The 16,739-nt window shown below is 33.7% G+C and overlaps 1 protein-coding gene across 2 annotated transcripts in view; it reads right to left on the reverse strand.

Annotated features, from left to right (window-relative positions):
• The window catches only part of GLRA2 (glycine receptor alpha 2), a 303,585-nt gene that overhangs the window by 145,216 nt on the left and 141,630 nt on the right, over positions 1-16,739 (reverse strand). For both annotated transcript variants that reach the window (XM_003765562.2, XM_003765563.2), the window contains exons 5-7: positions 15,983-16,065; positions 10,321-10,458; positions 6,708-6,922 (exon numbers count right to left, since the gene is read on the reverse strand). In XM_003765562.2, the coding sequence (XP_003765610.1) occupies positions 6,708-6,922; positions 10,321-10,458; positions 15,983-16,065 (436 nt within the window). The remainder of the gene's footprint in view (positions 1-6,707; positions 6,923-10,320; positions 10,459-15,982; positions 16,066-16,739) is intronic.

Here is a 16,739-nt window from a genome sequence, read left to right on the forward strand (position 1 = left end):
AATTTTATGAATCCATTTAGGAATGTACCAGTGAAAGTAACTTAATCTGATTTGATTTTTTTTTTTTTTTTTTACTTCTAGGGATTACTGTTAACAGGAGAATGGAGGAAAGAAAAATGCGTGGCTGGAAGACACCCAATAAAGCAATTGGTTATTAGTAAATAGAAAGCTAACATTTCTGGAATATTTATCAAGTCAACATAAGAACTGCCTACATCTTCAAGGAATCTATAATTTATCATTTGGGAGATAAACCTATAGCTCCCTAATAAATATAGATAGATTAAAATTTTGTGAAAAGTAGCACATCATCAAGCAAAACTCATTTGACATATCTTTGGCAATGATCTCTGTTTTTTCCAACATTGCATGACTTCATCCCAGGACAATTATACTCACGTAAAAATGAACACATATGCCTAATATCCAAGTACATTTAAAATTGTCTTAGTGAAAGTTTGGAAATTATTGAACAACAGAATATTCAAACATCAAAGAATCAAGAGTTAAGGGAATTTTTAAATGACATTTAGCTAAACTCTTATCTGATACAGGAGTTTCCTCTTCCATTTTCTAGTTTATTTCATTCCATCAAGTATGAGGATTAAATTTATCACATTTGTGCATGAACTCTAAACTATTCAACCTCTTATTATATAATCTTGGTAATAAATACTCTTCATGTAATTGATTTTTTTTCTATGCAGAAATGAAGCCAAATTCTTGGAGTGATTATGGATCTCATTTAGGAGACTTTAATATTTTAGGAGAATAAACACTGTGAAATCTACAAAGAAGAGTATCTGGCAGATGTTAGCATCTATTTACCTAACAGAATACTATGTACGTATAGAAACTACTTGATTTGAACTCTATGGGGAATCTCCTCTATGATAGTATTCAATGTTTTTAATGAGTTTATATTTCTCTGTTTTATGTTGGACTTGATATTATGGACCAGAATGTTAAGAACCATGCCTCAGTGAAGAGGTCAATTCTCCAAGAGCCTCCACAGCAGTGAATCATAACACTTGAAGGAGTTGCAAAGCAGCCTTTACTTACGCAGATGTTCCTTGTAGATTGGGAATGAAATAAATTGGAGGCAAGGGGGAAAATGAGAGGGGTCAGACAATGCAATTACCTCTCAGTCTCCTTGTATCATCATCATCATCATCCTCTCACATGAAGAGATTCATTCTACAGGTCTTCGTTAGACCTCCAGTAGCCACTGGCAGGTGGCTCCCGTATCACAATACCAGTGGGTTATAAACATGGTTATTTATGTTGTTGCATTTGTTATGGAATCATATATAATCTCAATGCATATATTGGAGATGGCTTGTTGTAGGGTTTTTCTACTGAATCATAGTCTTTACATAGTTAATGTGTAACAAAATATGATAGGTTTTAGTCATCTCCATATTTTTAAATCAATTTTGTGATGATATCCTTCTGAAAACCTTCCTAGTCCCTTCCAATAGCTTTACCAGATTATATTCATAAAATTTTATATAGTTGAAAAAGCATGTATATAGGTCAATAGTTATTGATGTTCTCTTCACAAATTTTTTATAACAGTAAGGATTGAGAATTATATCTATGTGAGGCTTTTAGTATCTTCCCCTCCTTTAGATATCTTGAAAATTTTTCTCTCAATGGCCTCAACATTTGTCAGCCTCAGCAGAGACCTATGTATATTTCTAATCCATTTGATTTTTTCATATTTATTTTTGTTGTTCTAGGATTATTTCTATTTTCTTTATAAGCACATCTTATTATATTAGAATCCAAATATAGTGATTCCATTTTTTGAAAAAAAAGATTTTGTTATAAAAGTTTTACAGTATTTTCATTTTTTCATCCATTTGTTGTCCTCTTTCCAAATTCATCCTTATATGCCCTCAAGATGTCTTTAGTTGAATCTCTCGTCAAGCTTTCTTTAAACTAATTTTCCTCTTGTGACTGCTCTTTCATTTCTGAGTGGATATTGCTAATAAATGACATTCAACAATTCACCGCAAGATATTTCAAATGAGTTTGCATTCAAAATTGTCATTTCCCTTCACTACTTGTCAGATTGACATAAAGTCAAATGTTGATTAATGCTGTTTTCAGAGGTTTTTTTTTTTTGGGGGGGGTGTCTGTTATTTGTCTTACACTGGTTAAAGTTCTGTCCCAAATCTTTGTTATTGGCACCAATATCCTTTTCTTTATCCATTTTCCAAACAAAGAAACAATAGTCTGATTAAATGAGTTAAGGTGTAGTTGTTTAAATCACATATATTATCTTTTTTTTTTAAACATCTTTTTATTTTGTTAATTTTGAATTTTAATGAGGCAATAGTTTTTCTATGAGAAAACTGATTCAGGAATGAATCCCCTTATTTCCTATAACACAAAAAGCAATGGATTTCAATTTATGTGATTTTTTTTTCAGCAATTGACCAATTTAGTTTCCTCTCTTTTTTCAGGATACATTGGAAAGAACACTTACTAAAGTGTCAACTGCATTCAAATCTTACTTCTGATGCTCATTACTTATGATACCTTGGGCAGATGACTTAATCTTTTTTTTACTGTCCTTTACAATTAGATTATTGGATTAAATGTCTTCTAATGTCCCTTCCAGTTCTAGATCTCTGATTCTGGGACTACAAGCCTATGATTGTATGATTCTTTTACCAAAACGCATATGTAATATATAAGTATAAAATATCTCTGTGCTTTATAAGTTTTGGTTCTTCCTATTCTTAATACCTGTCATTTTTTCAGCACTGACATAGTGCTCAATATCACTTTCACTGAATGTGAAAGCATATGTTTAAACAATTTGGAAGATCTTGTCTAATTCTTCATAGGATTTGTCCATATCTTTATATTCTACAACAAATAATGAAACATAAAATTATTTATTTTTATTCTTTGGATTTGTTTTGATTTTTACAAATACTTATTATAGGAACTGAAGTGTAAGATAATAATGATGATGATAATAGCTAATATTTATATAGCTTTTTATTAATCCTCAAAATAACCCTGGAAAGTAGACATTATGTTTAGCCCTATTTCACAGAAGAGAAAATTGAAAGCATAATGTCTATAAAAGTCACAAAACTTTATAAATTTCTGAAGTCAAATTTGAACTCATGTTTTCCTGACTCCAGGTGCAGAGCATGATCCACTGCTTGATTTAACTTGTCATATGATATAGTTTCTAGAACTTGGATTATTTTTTGTATTAACTTCTTTAGAATGCAGTACATTTATGTGAAATCAAATTAACAAGTCAATAAGTACTTACTAAACACATTTTCTTTGTGTAATGCACATGCTAAGTGATGAGAATATAAATACAAACAGAAGAAAGACAGTTCCTATAAGTCCCTAAGGAGCTTATATTCTGAAAGGGAAAGACAATACATATAAAGAAGAAGGTAGTCAAGGAGGAGCGTAATGGAGAACACCCGGAGAGAAATAAAAACATGACAGGGCACTTTTCTTAAAGTCAAATTATTAACTGACAAATCAGAGAAAGGGTACACAGGGATAGAATTGCTTCCAACATGAGGTAATCAGTGACAAAATAAATTTTCAAGAGGAGGAAGCCATAGTGGGTTGGGGGAAAGGGTATCAGGAATGGAGCTTGGAGAGGAATCAAATACATATACCTACATGTACTGATGCATCCGTATCTATATAAATACACCATCATCTCTTTCTCCATCTGTCTTTCTCTGTCTCTGTCTGTTTCTTTGTATCTGTGTCTGTCTCTGTGTCTGAGTGTTTGTCTCTCTCAATGCTATGGGTTAGACAAAAATATAATACCTGATAGCTGGCAAGTAAACTGGGTAAAAACAAAGATGAGGACTGAAGTAACTATGATTAGACTACAAAACAGGTAACTTGCTCATGAACAGCAATAATCTACTATACCGAACTGATAAAGTACAATATTATCTGGATATATACAAATCATCTAATATAATGGTGGTTTGATTATTGACTATTTCTATTTCATAGAAATGGTATTATCAAAATATATCAATTGAAAATATCCTAGCTCTCTATCTGAAAACAAATTGTTATTCTTTAGTATTCTTTGAAGACTTAATGCTATTTAAAATTACATCAATTTATGTTTCAGCTATCTGTCAAACTTAAATCATGTATTTACTCTGGGAATCAAGTCATGGTATACAGTGAGAAAGAAAGTGAATAGGAGAATAGTAATTAACAAACAAACAAATAAATAGGCTCAAAATGAATTTTAATTTTTTTTTCTAGCTGAGGAGTGATCTTTCTATTGATGCCAGCTGGAGGCAGAGATAGTGGGGGTGGATGGTATCACTGGTAATATAAATTCACATGAAAGCAAAAATATCTTCTTCCCTCAAAAAATCCCTATTTGTTCCTTCTTCAGGTAAACAAAAATTTATGTAGACTTTTTATTCATTCAGTAGAACATAGACTTTTCAGGCCAGCTCAGAAAAATCTCTCTCAAAATGGCTGCAATCTATCTTTCCAAATTGATTTCATATTATTCTATCTAATACATAGCCAAACTGGATTACTAACCATTCCCCAAACTCAGCATTTCAGTTTGTGTCTCCCAAGCCTTTCTATGGGCTATGCCCTATATCAGGATCATAACCTCTTTTTATCTCTGCCTTTCTGAATCCTCATCATTCTTCAAAACCACTAAGGTACCATCACCTCCGAGAAACCACCTCTGATATTTCCTATCCCCTACTTTTCTCTGTCCCACTTCAGATTACTTTCTATTTACTACTCTATACTCCAAATGAATGATCCTTGTGATCAAGGACTCTAATTTTTGCCTTTGTGTTTTCCATGTCTAGTACAATAGCTTGCACGTATTAGGTATATCTGTCATCTGCATCTATATATTTTGTTGCATTCAAAGTACAACATAACATTGAAATATAAGTAACTTGAAAGCTTTAGATAACTGTTTCTTGTATTCACAATCTTTCCTCTACATCATCATCATCATTTTCACAATCCATTCTAAATATCTTATAACAACAATTTGCCATCTGTCCCATCATTGCCACTCCTTTCCACCCAAAACAAACCTATTTAGACTGGAGACTCCCATATACTCAGTTGTAGTAGAGGTTGAATGAATCAGTGAATGAAGACAAATCTTTTAAAGGACTACAATCAGATAACCTTGACTATACTTTACAACTATTCATGCCAGGAATCTGGGGATCTTTTGACATCTTCCCTCCCATTCTTATATTGCACCTTCTTCTTTTGTTAGCAAATACATCAGTTATAATGTAAGAAAGGATATAGAAAAGGGTTAATGTTTTGTGTTTCTATTTATTGTTGTGATTACCCTTCATCTATGTCTATCTCCCCTCCTTCACTAGAATATAAACTCCCTGAGAGCAAAGACTGTATTATTTTTATCTTTATAGTCTGCATAATGCCTGGCCCTTAGTAAGCACGTTAATAAATAAATTTTCATTTATTTATCATCACCATTATTATCATTATAGTCACCATTATTAGCATCATCATTATCATCATTATCATAGCTGACATTTTACTGAGTTTTACAAGGCATTTTAGGACAATAAATGCATGCTTTATCTGTTTGCTTGTCCAAGACATTATCTTTGCTAAAAGAAGAAAGCCTATTTCACAATTGCTATCTTTTGTTTTGAATTTTGTCATTAAAGTCATGCAACCCATTTGAACGTGACATCAAAGCAGTCAAGAGGTGGGATGATGTAAATTTAATAAATAATTTAGGAAAATTTTTGCTAATGACACAATGTCCTCTGTTCAAGAAATAGACTAACATTTATTTATTCTGGTTTTCCCTTGAGTTTTTAGGAAATATTCTGAATCAAAATTGATTTTAGGAATTTCTTAGTGATTTATATAATCAACTTTCTGCACATTATATCTCAGTTTAAACATATTTCTACATACATCTACATGCAAACATGACATCTTACATGGCTGCAGAAGAATGAGCCATCAACATACTATTTTTTAAAGTTACCAAAAGGTCTACCTGTGCTACAAATAGTATCTTGCCCACCTCCTTGACTGCCATGATGTCTGAAAATCTACCACTTTGATGATTCCTTTAGTTGACTGACAGCATTAAATCTGTTAGAAACATTCAATATATTAGTACATGCTATTTTAAACAACTAAGCTACATTATCATAATACTGCATATTAATTCTTTCAAACTTTTATCCATGAGAACATCTCATTCAAAGTTCAAGACCATAACTCAATTTCTGTATAGGTATGTGACTTGGTCAGTCAGAGTAATCAAACAAGTTTGTGTTTACAGAATTCTTATGCCCTAAGTCATTTTTAGTCTACACAGATTCCCTGTAGGTTTTCTTGCACCAACCATTCAAATCGTTGAGGAACAACAAAAGTGAAAATCAGAAGGACTTTCAGTAACTTTCTTGAGTAATTTCCTGATCCTAGTTCCCTCTCCTCCTTTACCATGTGCATCTGAATTTGATAAATCTAAATGGCTATCATCTTCAAACATGCTATTTTCCACCATCCCTGTTTCAAGTACATTCAAACACAATATTTACCTCCTATTTGTTTACATTAACATATATTAATATTCACATAGGTTTTTCCAGTAGAAAAGAATTATAATGAAACTGGAGTCAGACAAACAAGTAACCAAGTCTTACCTTTGGAAGTGAGGCCCTGGAACCAGAACTTTGGGTTGTCATTGTCAAAACTGTGGTGATGCCCAAAGCCACTCTGGCTGGTGCTGCATCCATGTTGATCCAAAATGAAACCCAGGACAAAATGACTATCAATAGACTAGGAATATACATCTGGATCAAATAGTATCCCATCTGGCGCTCCAGGTGAAATTTGACTTCAATGCAAGTGAACTTTCCTGTAAATAGGAAATTTATTTTGTAGAGTTAACCTCATATTTCATTTTATTCCAATAAATAACCTTTTCTGATTGACATATAGATATGGTTATGGATATAGATATGAATATGGGTATGAGCAAAGATGGAGATGAAAATAAAATTATAGAAAACAATAACCACCTCCAAATGTTCAGTAGACTTCTTATTTTAATGCAAAAATAGTAACACATTACAAGATTGTAGAATCATAAATTTAGTGTCATTGAGTTCAATTCCCTCATTTTATAAATAAGGAAACTGAGAATCCCAGAATAAAGAAATGTGCCATAAATTATTTCAATCAGTTGAATTTTTATTGACATTTTTTTCTTTCTACCTCCACTTAAAAACTCTGTTACTTTTTTTTTTTTTTTGCTCTCAGGTAATTGGGGCTAAGTGACTTGCCCAGGATCACACAGCTAGGAAGTATTAAGTGTCTAAGGCAGATTTGAACTCAGGTCCTCCTGATTCAGGGCTGGTGCTCTATCCACTGTGCCACCTAGCTGCCCCTAAAAATCTGCTATTTTTTGAGGCTATATTAAACTGACCATTTAACTTCCATAACTGATTTATAGAAGTGATTTTGAAGGCATCAGGGTAGGCAAGATTATATTTGAGGAATTTGGAATTTAAAGTTATGCAGAGCCTCGAGCATAGAATCTCTTGCCACTGAAACAAATAAACAATTTAACTTTATCTTATAGTGATAGAGTTTCCTGGCAGCAGGCAGGTTACCTGAAAGCATTTATTGTGTTTATTATGTTCCAGACACTATGCTAAGTTCTAAGGATGCAAATACAAACAAAAAGAGAGGCGATCCTTCACCACAACGATCCTACATTGAGGAAATCAAAGACGAAAAACAGGTGGTGGTAGTGATGGAGGTGAAGTATGGAGAGTCAGAAATATTAGCTGACCTTCCCATAATCATATAGCGAGTCAGTCAGTGTCAACAAACATTTATTAATACCTATTAGTCTGACTAATATGGAAATGTGATACACGGTTCCACATGTATAATTTATATCTGATTGCTACACATCTTAGAGATGGGAGGAGAAGTGAGGGAGGAAAGAAGGGTTAGAATTTAGAACTCAAAATTTAAAAAATGTTTTAAAAAGTTTTACTATATAATTGGAGGAAAAATAAAATATTGTTTAAATGTTCGTTAGTCACCAAGCATTATAAATATACCAAGCTCTAAAAATATATAAAAACAGCACAAAACAATCCCCACTTTCAAAGAACTCACAGTCCAATGGGGGAGGCAATATAACAACAACTATGTACAAATAAGGAAATATAGGGGATAAATTGGAAATAATAAAGCAAAAGGAAAGCACTAACATTAAAGAGGAATAGGAAAAACTTCTAGTAGAAGACTGGATTTTATCTGAAACCTGAGGGAATTCAGGGAAGCCAAGGAGATAGAAACAAAGAAGAGAATTCTAAGCATGAGAAACAATCAGGGAAATATGAGAGTGAACCCCAGTAAGGTCCAAACCTTAATTTGCTATCTTGGGTTACCTTCCTTAGATAGGATTAAAGTTTTAATGATCATGCCTTCCCATGTAGCAAGATTCATAAGAGATTAAAAAAAAAGAATTCTTGGTTAAACTATAGTGTCTGGATACTTTAAAAAGTGACCAGATAAGAAATCTGGATGCCCAGAAGATAATAATAATCTATGGAGAAGTCTAATGTTCTATACTAGAAGCAATTGGCATATTTTCTTCAGCCTCTCAATGATATTGACCATTTAATTGATACCACTGAACTAGTTACTGCACAAAAAACAATAAATGGAAATGCTTACCAATCTCTGCCAGCATCAGGAGAGATGCACAGGCAGGCAGATAATGTGATGTGGCTGCATGTACACTGGATCATGAGTCAGGAAACCTTTATTCTAGTCCTACTGCATCCATCAACTAGCTGTTTGACCTTGAGAGCTTGCATATGCCTTCATGATCTATTGTGTTAAGCAGATAAACTACTCAGGGCTGCACCTGTGCAAGACATCCTGAATAGATATAGCCTCACTGTTATTCATTCTAGGTATGATCAATGCATAGACTTAAGTGCCAAATCTTCAAAGGGAAGATCAGCATCTTTCACTGGATGGTCACGAACATTTTGGTACAAATATAGAACTGTCATTGTCACGTCTGATATTGTCCCCAGTGCCTCTCAATACTATTTCATTTCCCCCCCTAGGTTATGTCCTTGGAGCCAGCTGAATTTTAGCCAGCTGAATCTTATCCAAGATCCTATTACTGTGAAGTACTGGAAAGCAGGATGTCTCTATTTCTGGGTTTACAAACAAGTTATTATCCCCTGTTTTACTAAGGCAGAGAGTGCCAACCCTCATGAGTAATTTCATCCAGCATACCAATGCAACAGTAGGATGGGCTAGGGGAGGGCTAACAGGGATGGGCTATAGGAGGGCTAAAGTTCTAGCTTTGCTTCCTATACATAAACTTTAGTATTTGTAGCCATTCTTCCCAGATAGACCTCAGACTCATAAAATCACTTAGTTTTTTTTAAGTCACCTTACCTTTCTGTTGAGAGAAACAGAGATAGAGAGAGACAGAGAAATAGAGACAAAGAGAGAAAGTGATCGGGAGAAGGAGAAGGGAAGGGAGAGAAGGAGGAAGGAGAAGAAGAGAAGACAATGAAAAGGAGAAAACAAGAAGGGAAAGGAGAGGAGGATAGAAAGAAAGAGGGACAGAAATAAGACCAAAAGAGAAAAAGAAAAGACAGAGGCAGAGAAATGAAGACATGGAGAGAGATAGAGAGATGAAGAGAGACAGAGAGATGGGGAGAGAGAGAGAGACAGACAGACAGACAGACACAGAGACACAGAGACAGACACAGAGAGAGGGGGAGGGTGGAAAGAAGCAGAGAGGAGAGAGAGACGGAGGGAGGAAGGAAAGGAGGATCACAGGGAGGGAGGGAAGGATAGAGAGAAAGGGAAAGAAGGAGGAAGGAAAAGAAATAGAAAGAATGATAAATAGATAATAGATGATAAACATATGGATAGAACAAAAATCTCTTAACTGTATTCTTCAGGAGAAATTATATTTTAACTGTTTCTCTTTGAACACTTGGTTTAAAACTTTGCCAGTTGATCATATTCAAAATGAGTTACAGGGAAGTTATCTCTCCTAACATGTTCTAGAGATCACAAGGACTTTTTGTATTAAATTTGCTTGTTATGTATATATAATCTCTAAATTAATATTAAATACTATATGCAAGTGAGAAATAACCTAAATTACAGATACTATATGGAGAATAGGGATTATTTTATTTTTCGACTTATGTGAAAAAAAAGAAAATTCCAAAGTCTTAATTGAACAGAAAGAATACTTACCAGTATTGTAATGCTTTGTGCAATACCCAAGTTCCTTCTCTTCTTTCAAAATAAATTGAGGTAAGGTTAAACCCTCAGCCACTTGTACTGGGCCATCACTTAGCCACTCAAATATCAGGTCATTCATGGTGTAGCCAACTAAAGTAAATAAAACACCTTGGTCAGTAGTATGGATAGATACTTCCTAGAAAGTATAAAATTTTAATGAATGATATGGAAAAAACAAACAAAATAAAAGATATATCTGAGGTAGATAGGACTGCTCAATGAATCTGGAAGAGACTATAAAAAGTTATATAATCATGAAGAGGCAATGTGATGTAGATATGCTGGAGATAAAATTGAATTCAAGTTCTAACTCTGGAAAATTATAATTTTCAGTTTTTCTAAGCTGAGCTCTAAGATGTTAAGTTACAGATGTTTTACAGAAGTAGAATTTTCCTAATTTTCTATTTGTTTCATTGGATGCCAGATTTTTCTCATTCTAAGGATAATTCTTTATTCACATATACATATCTACATATGTGTGTGTAGGTATGTGTTTATACATATGCACATATATGTATACGTATATGTGTATATGCATATTTGTTCATATGTTATTAATATATACAAATAGGCTATGTATATGTATATATAATTGAAACCTAAATGTTTATCACTACCAGTGAAATTAAAATGAAAAATTGAAGGTTAATTTCCAGACTTCATTCTATGTGCTAATAAAGTGGAACTAACTTAATGTCGATCTATTTTTCTTCTTTAAATCTTAAATTCGATCAAAAGAAACAAAATTCTTTGGATTTTATTTATGATTTATCATTAAATTAAAGACTAAAAATGGTTTTTAATAGCACAAACATTTAAAACAGTCATTTAAATAGTAGCACAGTTCTATAGCTTTCCAGATGTAAAATAATCTTTAATTCCTGTTTTTGGATGAGTTTTTCATCAGAGATCTCTCTAAACATTTCCTTTATTTATTTTCTTTCACTCCTAGGATCTTTAAATTTTTCAGGCAACAAGCCTTTTTTTTGCTACAAGTTATTATAGTTAAATCTTAATAAGTTTAGTTAATGAGGTGGATACTTGGCAGATAAATGGACAGACTATGCAAATAAAACATGATTCATCATTCTTATTAGGATGACTATAGAGAAAAGCATATGTCAGATCATTTGAGATCCTATGTCATATCACTCCTGAGTCATCAGAAAGAATCATTGTCAGCTCAGGAAAAAAAAAAAAAGTTCTCTATTTTTGTTGCATAGATAAACAATGAATTATCTGTTAGGTATGCAAAAGTCAAAACATCACATTCCAGAAGTAATGGCTACTTGTTTCCTCCTGTATAACTTTTCCTTTTTTTTTTTTTTCTGTTATTTTTATGCAAGAATGAACATAGAGATTGGGTAGGGAAGTATGCAGTGGAGAGGCTTAGACAAGTCAGCTCTCACCTGTAACATACTCATTATTTTCAACAAAATTACTGCAGAACAGCACCTCAGCGAGAGTTATACAGAAATCAATGGCAAAGTTAATAGATCTCTGTCTCTCTTAGTGGGGCTCCTTTCCTTTGTCTTAGTCTTTGCCTGAAAAGCTTTGACTAAAGAATCAGAAGGGCAAGGCTCCATGTGTAGATAATATTAGGTTATAACATGCAGGAAGGAAGATTTAGAGGTGTAAGGAGTCTTAAGGATTATCAATCTAACCATTTCATTTTTCAAATGAGTAAATTTAGGTTCAGAGAAATTATTTGTCCAAAGTGATACAGAATACATAGCAAAGCTAGCAACCCTCAGATTCCATATGCTGTCCTTTTCTTTCCACATCCCTAATTGAAGTCTCTTTTGGAAGCTGCATTTATTGTTTCCAAAAAGAAAAAATAAAGGAAGAAATGTATGCAAGGAAATAAAAATCCTTGAACATCTTTTCAAGGTGTAGGTAACGTTCTAAAGACTATTTTTTTGGTGAGGTAGTTAGGATTAAATGACTAGCCCAATGTTACACAGCTAGTAAGTATTAAATATTTGAGTCCAAATTTGAACTCAAATCCCCCTGACTTCAGGGTCAGTGCCCTATCCATTATGCCATCTGGCTGTCCCACTCTAAGATTATTTTTAAAGTTTGAATTTATAGAATTTTCTCATCATAAGTTCCCTTCACCAATGAAACCACAGACCTAAGTCCTTCTCACCCCTCAAAAACCAATAAAACAAAAATAAAACAACATTAAGGGAAGAAGAATCATAAATAATTAGAACTAACAGGGATTCCATAGACTTTTTTTCTTCTTTGTTCCACATTTTCCCTTATTTGGTAAAGCTTGGAGACTAAAGCCCTAAGAGAGGAAGTGCTCTATAAATCCTTATTAATATGCTTGTTGACTAGTGTGGGACTTTTGTTGAAGTTTTTCAGTTGTTCAGTTGTGATCCCATTGGCCATAGCTCACCAGACCCTTCTATGCTCTATCATCTCCCAAAGGTTGTCCAAGCTCATGATCACTGCTTCCGTGACATTGTCTGTCTATCTCATCCTCTGCTGTCCCCTTTATCTTTTGCCTTCAATCTTTCCCAACATCAGAGTCTTTTCCCAATTAGTCCCAACTTTTCATTATTTGGCCAAAGTATTTAAGCTTCAGCTTCAATAGTTGGCTTTCCACTGAATTGTCTGAATTAATGTCTTTAAGTATTGATGGATTTGACCTCCTCATTATTTAAGGGACCCTCAAAAGTCTTGTCCAGCACCAGAATTAAAAAATGCAGATTCTGCAACGCTCAGCTTTTCTTGTGGATTGCCTAACTGTTACAGCCAAATATTTCTATGGAAAAACCATAGTCTTGACTATATAGACCTTTGTTGGCAAGTATAGGATCTGCTTCCACAAAAGCACAGCTTAGGTGAAGCAGTGCACAGAGAACTAGGCCTGAAGTCTGGAAGTTTCATCTTCCTGAGAATAAAGCTAGCTTCAGACACTTACTAGCTGTGTGATCCTGGGTAAGTCATTTAACCCTGTTTGCCTCAGTTTCCTCATCTGAAAAATGAGTTGGAGAAGGAAATAGCAAACCACTCCAATATCTTTGACAAGAAAATTCCAAATGGGGTCACAGAGAGGTCACAATTGAAAAATGGCTAATAACAGTCTTTCTAGGGCACATATTTTTCTTTGAGTGTTTTTGGTCCAAAACAATTTGGACCTCTTCTTCCCTCTAAGTGGATGGTTGAGTAGGGATGAAAGAAAACCTGGATCTCCTGCCTGCTGAGCAGATCATGAGGAACATAATATTAAAAAGAATAAATATAGTCTATCATAAAATTTAAAGCTCACTTCATGATTAGTTACACCTTTAAAACTGACTTTTCTGCTGTATATGTTATGTGTGTGTGTATTTTGGTAATATATTTAATGGGAAAGTCTATTTTATCCTACAATAAGCTAAGTGGCATTTAATAATAGCTAGCATTTATATCTTGCTTTAAGATCTACAAAGTACTTTATACATATTATCTCATTGAACCCTCAGCACAACTTTAGAGAGGAGGTGCTATTATTATTCCAATTTACTGATGAAGAAATGGAGGCAGATATTAGCTAAAGTGACTTATCCAGGGTCATGTAACTAGTAAGAATCTGAGATTTGGTTTGTTTTCCTGTCTTCCTAATTTCAGGCTAAAGCTATATCCACTGCATCACTTAGCTGCAAAGAAACTGTGCTACTAATATTTGTCCCTTAATTACTATTCGTTAAATGAAAAATTCAGTGCTTCATAGTCACTCCGTTATTAAATTTCCCCAAATCCCTGTGAGGCCTTCAGTCACCATGAATATCTCTGATTCACAAAGTAGCGAAACACACCAAAGAGAGAGAGGAAAAAAAAGAAAATTCAGAGCTCTTGGCTCAAAACTCCATTCTCAATCTCAGGCATTACCTATTTGAAGACATATATACTAGCAAGATATAGTGTAGTGATTTAGGGAGCACACAGGTCCTCAGCAAAGTGGCAAAGTAAGCAAGAAGTATTTCAGGTGTCATTTTCTAAATCTTTTCCCCAGATCCTGAGTTGGCCTTTTCCCCTTACCTCTAAGCACTGTTGGCCTATGCTTCCCCATTCCTGCTCAACCCTATTCCAACCTCACAAGCATATCAGGCAATGTTTCTTTCAAATGTCTTTTGTGTTTATTAAACAAACAAAAAAAATCTCTAATTAGGAATGAGAGATGTTTTGCATAAGTTCCTCTTTTAAAATATTAATAACTCCTGGGAACATTAAGTACATTAATCATTTTCACCTTTCTGTATATTTGTTTAATCAGATAATCAAATTACGTTGCTCTTTATGCCTCACTGAAAACAGACCCACTGGGAGCATGATGATTTTGCACTTGATTACTTAGAAGTAAGGTAAAACCGGTAGTGTTGGGATAGACCTGGACATCCAGAGGGAAGTAAATTTATAAATATTGGCAAGCTTTTCTCTGTCTACACTGTGCTTGATATCATGCAGAAAAGGGTTTATTTTGTTTTTAACTTAAAGAAGTTTTTGAATTTTGTTCTTCAGGGTATAGATTTCATAATGGATAATGCACTAGATTTGGAGTCAGGTAGAACTGAATTTGAACCCTGTCTCAGATACTTACTAGCTGTATAACTGTTAATCTCTTCACAATTTAGTTTCCTTACCAGCAAAATGAGGGGTTGAACTCTGGTCCCTACAGTTTTTTTCAGCTATAGATCTCTGATCTTTTGAGTTTATGAGCATTCATTATTTTAAACATCTATGATTTCATTGATGTAACCTCTTGATTCCACTCTGTTCTCTACATTTGATTTTCCAGACTTCTTTATCTAAAAGGTCACTTTGTACCTGTAGCTCCCTCTTTTCATTGCTCAATTCTTTCCACAAGTTTCTTGTGGGACAGCCAAGCAAATTCATACCTTGATTGCTCTCTGGCCCTACCCTTGAATTTTTTTTCTATAACAACCCTGTATAGATATCTCCCTTTATTCCCTTGTTTGACCTATAACAAATACATAATAAATACTAGTTGATTTGACTTGGTGACTACAATGGGATTAGCCTTCACAAATAGATAATCTAGTCTTTCTTGAACACATCTTTATCTTTGAAGTTCCCAAATTTATCAGTTTCCAATCTGATAGAGAGGCTCTACAAACATAACTAGGCTGGTTCTCTAATGCACAAATACTAGACCCACATTACAAGTCTCTTTAGTTGTTAGGATTGTCCCAGAATTAATGCTAAAGATTCTGTGGTCACTTCCCTATTCTAGAAAGCATCTGAGAAGTGGTTTCCATTTAGTACAATAATTCCTAATCTTTTTCAGTAATGGACCCTTTCTTAAAATAATATTCATAATATTCATAAGTGAAGGGCATGTTAAATTTTAATTGAGGTTAGTGAAAATAAGATATTATAGGTTTTTCACCCATCCAAGTTCATGGGCTCTTTGAAATTTCTTCATGTACATTGAGTTTATAGATCTCAGATTATGAATGTCTCTGATTTAGTATAAGAAAGAGCATTCTTAGGAAATAGATAAATGAATCTTATTGATCAGTTTCCCTCAGTGGGAGGGAAAAAGAAGCAGGATATTGATAGAAAAAAATAAAACAAAACTTATTTCAATGAAAGGACTTACAGCTCTCTAGTTGCATTGTACACGTCTGGACATCCATGGGAAAGTTCTTCAAGTCCATTGGACAAGACAAGGTTAAAGTAAGCCTAAGAAAGGGGAAAGAACAAATCATTAAGTCTATTGAATCTGGTTTTAAATAAACAAAAATATATTTGTTATAAAGTAAGATGACATTTTAAAGGCTAATAAAATCTGATGCTGACATAGGACATTTTTTCTTGTTTTCTTTTTCTTTTCAAGTAGACAAGAGGGACAGGTAAAATTTAAATACAATGGACATCTCCTTATTTTTTCCTCTATCCCATTTTTCTCATTTCCCTAACTTCTCTTTCTTGGCTGGCATTGGCCTAGATTTCTTTCTTGAGCTAGAGACAATTACAAAGAGCTACATAAGGAAAACAGTTGCTCCTTATCCTACAGATAAGAAGGCTGACCTTGCCTTATTTCTTTAAAAGGTCAGATTCTTTTTTTTTTTTTTTTTTTATTTAATAGCCTTTTATTTACAGGATATATACATGGGTAACTTTACAGCATTAACAATTGCCAAACCTCTTGTTCAATTTTTCACCTCTTACCCCTCCCTAAATGGCAGGATGACCAGTAGATGTTAAATATATTAAAATATAACTTAGATACACAATAAGTATACATGACCAAAACATTATTTTGCTGTACAAAAAGAATTAGACTCTGAATTATTGTACAATTAGCTTGTGAAGGAAATCAAAGATGCAGGTGTGCATAAATATAGGGATTGGGA

This window comes from Sarcophilus harrisii, chromosome 3 (assembly GCF_902635505.1).
Source record: "Sarcophilus harrisii chromosome 3, mSarHar1.11, whole genome shotgun sequence".
Classification (NCBI taxonomy): Eukaryota; Metazoa; Chordata; class Mammalia; order Dasyuromorphia; family Dasyuridae; genus Sarcophilus; species Sarcophilus harrisii.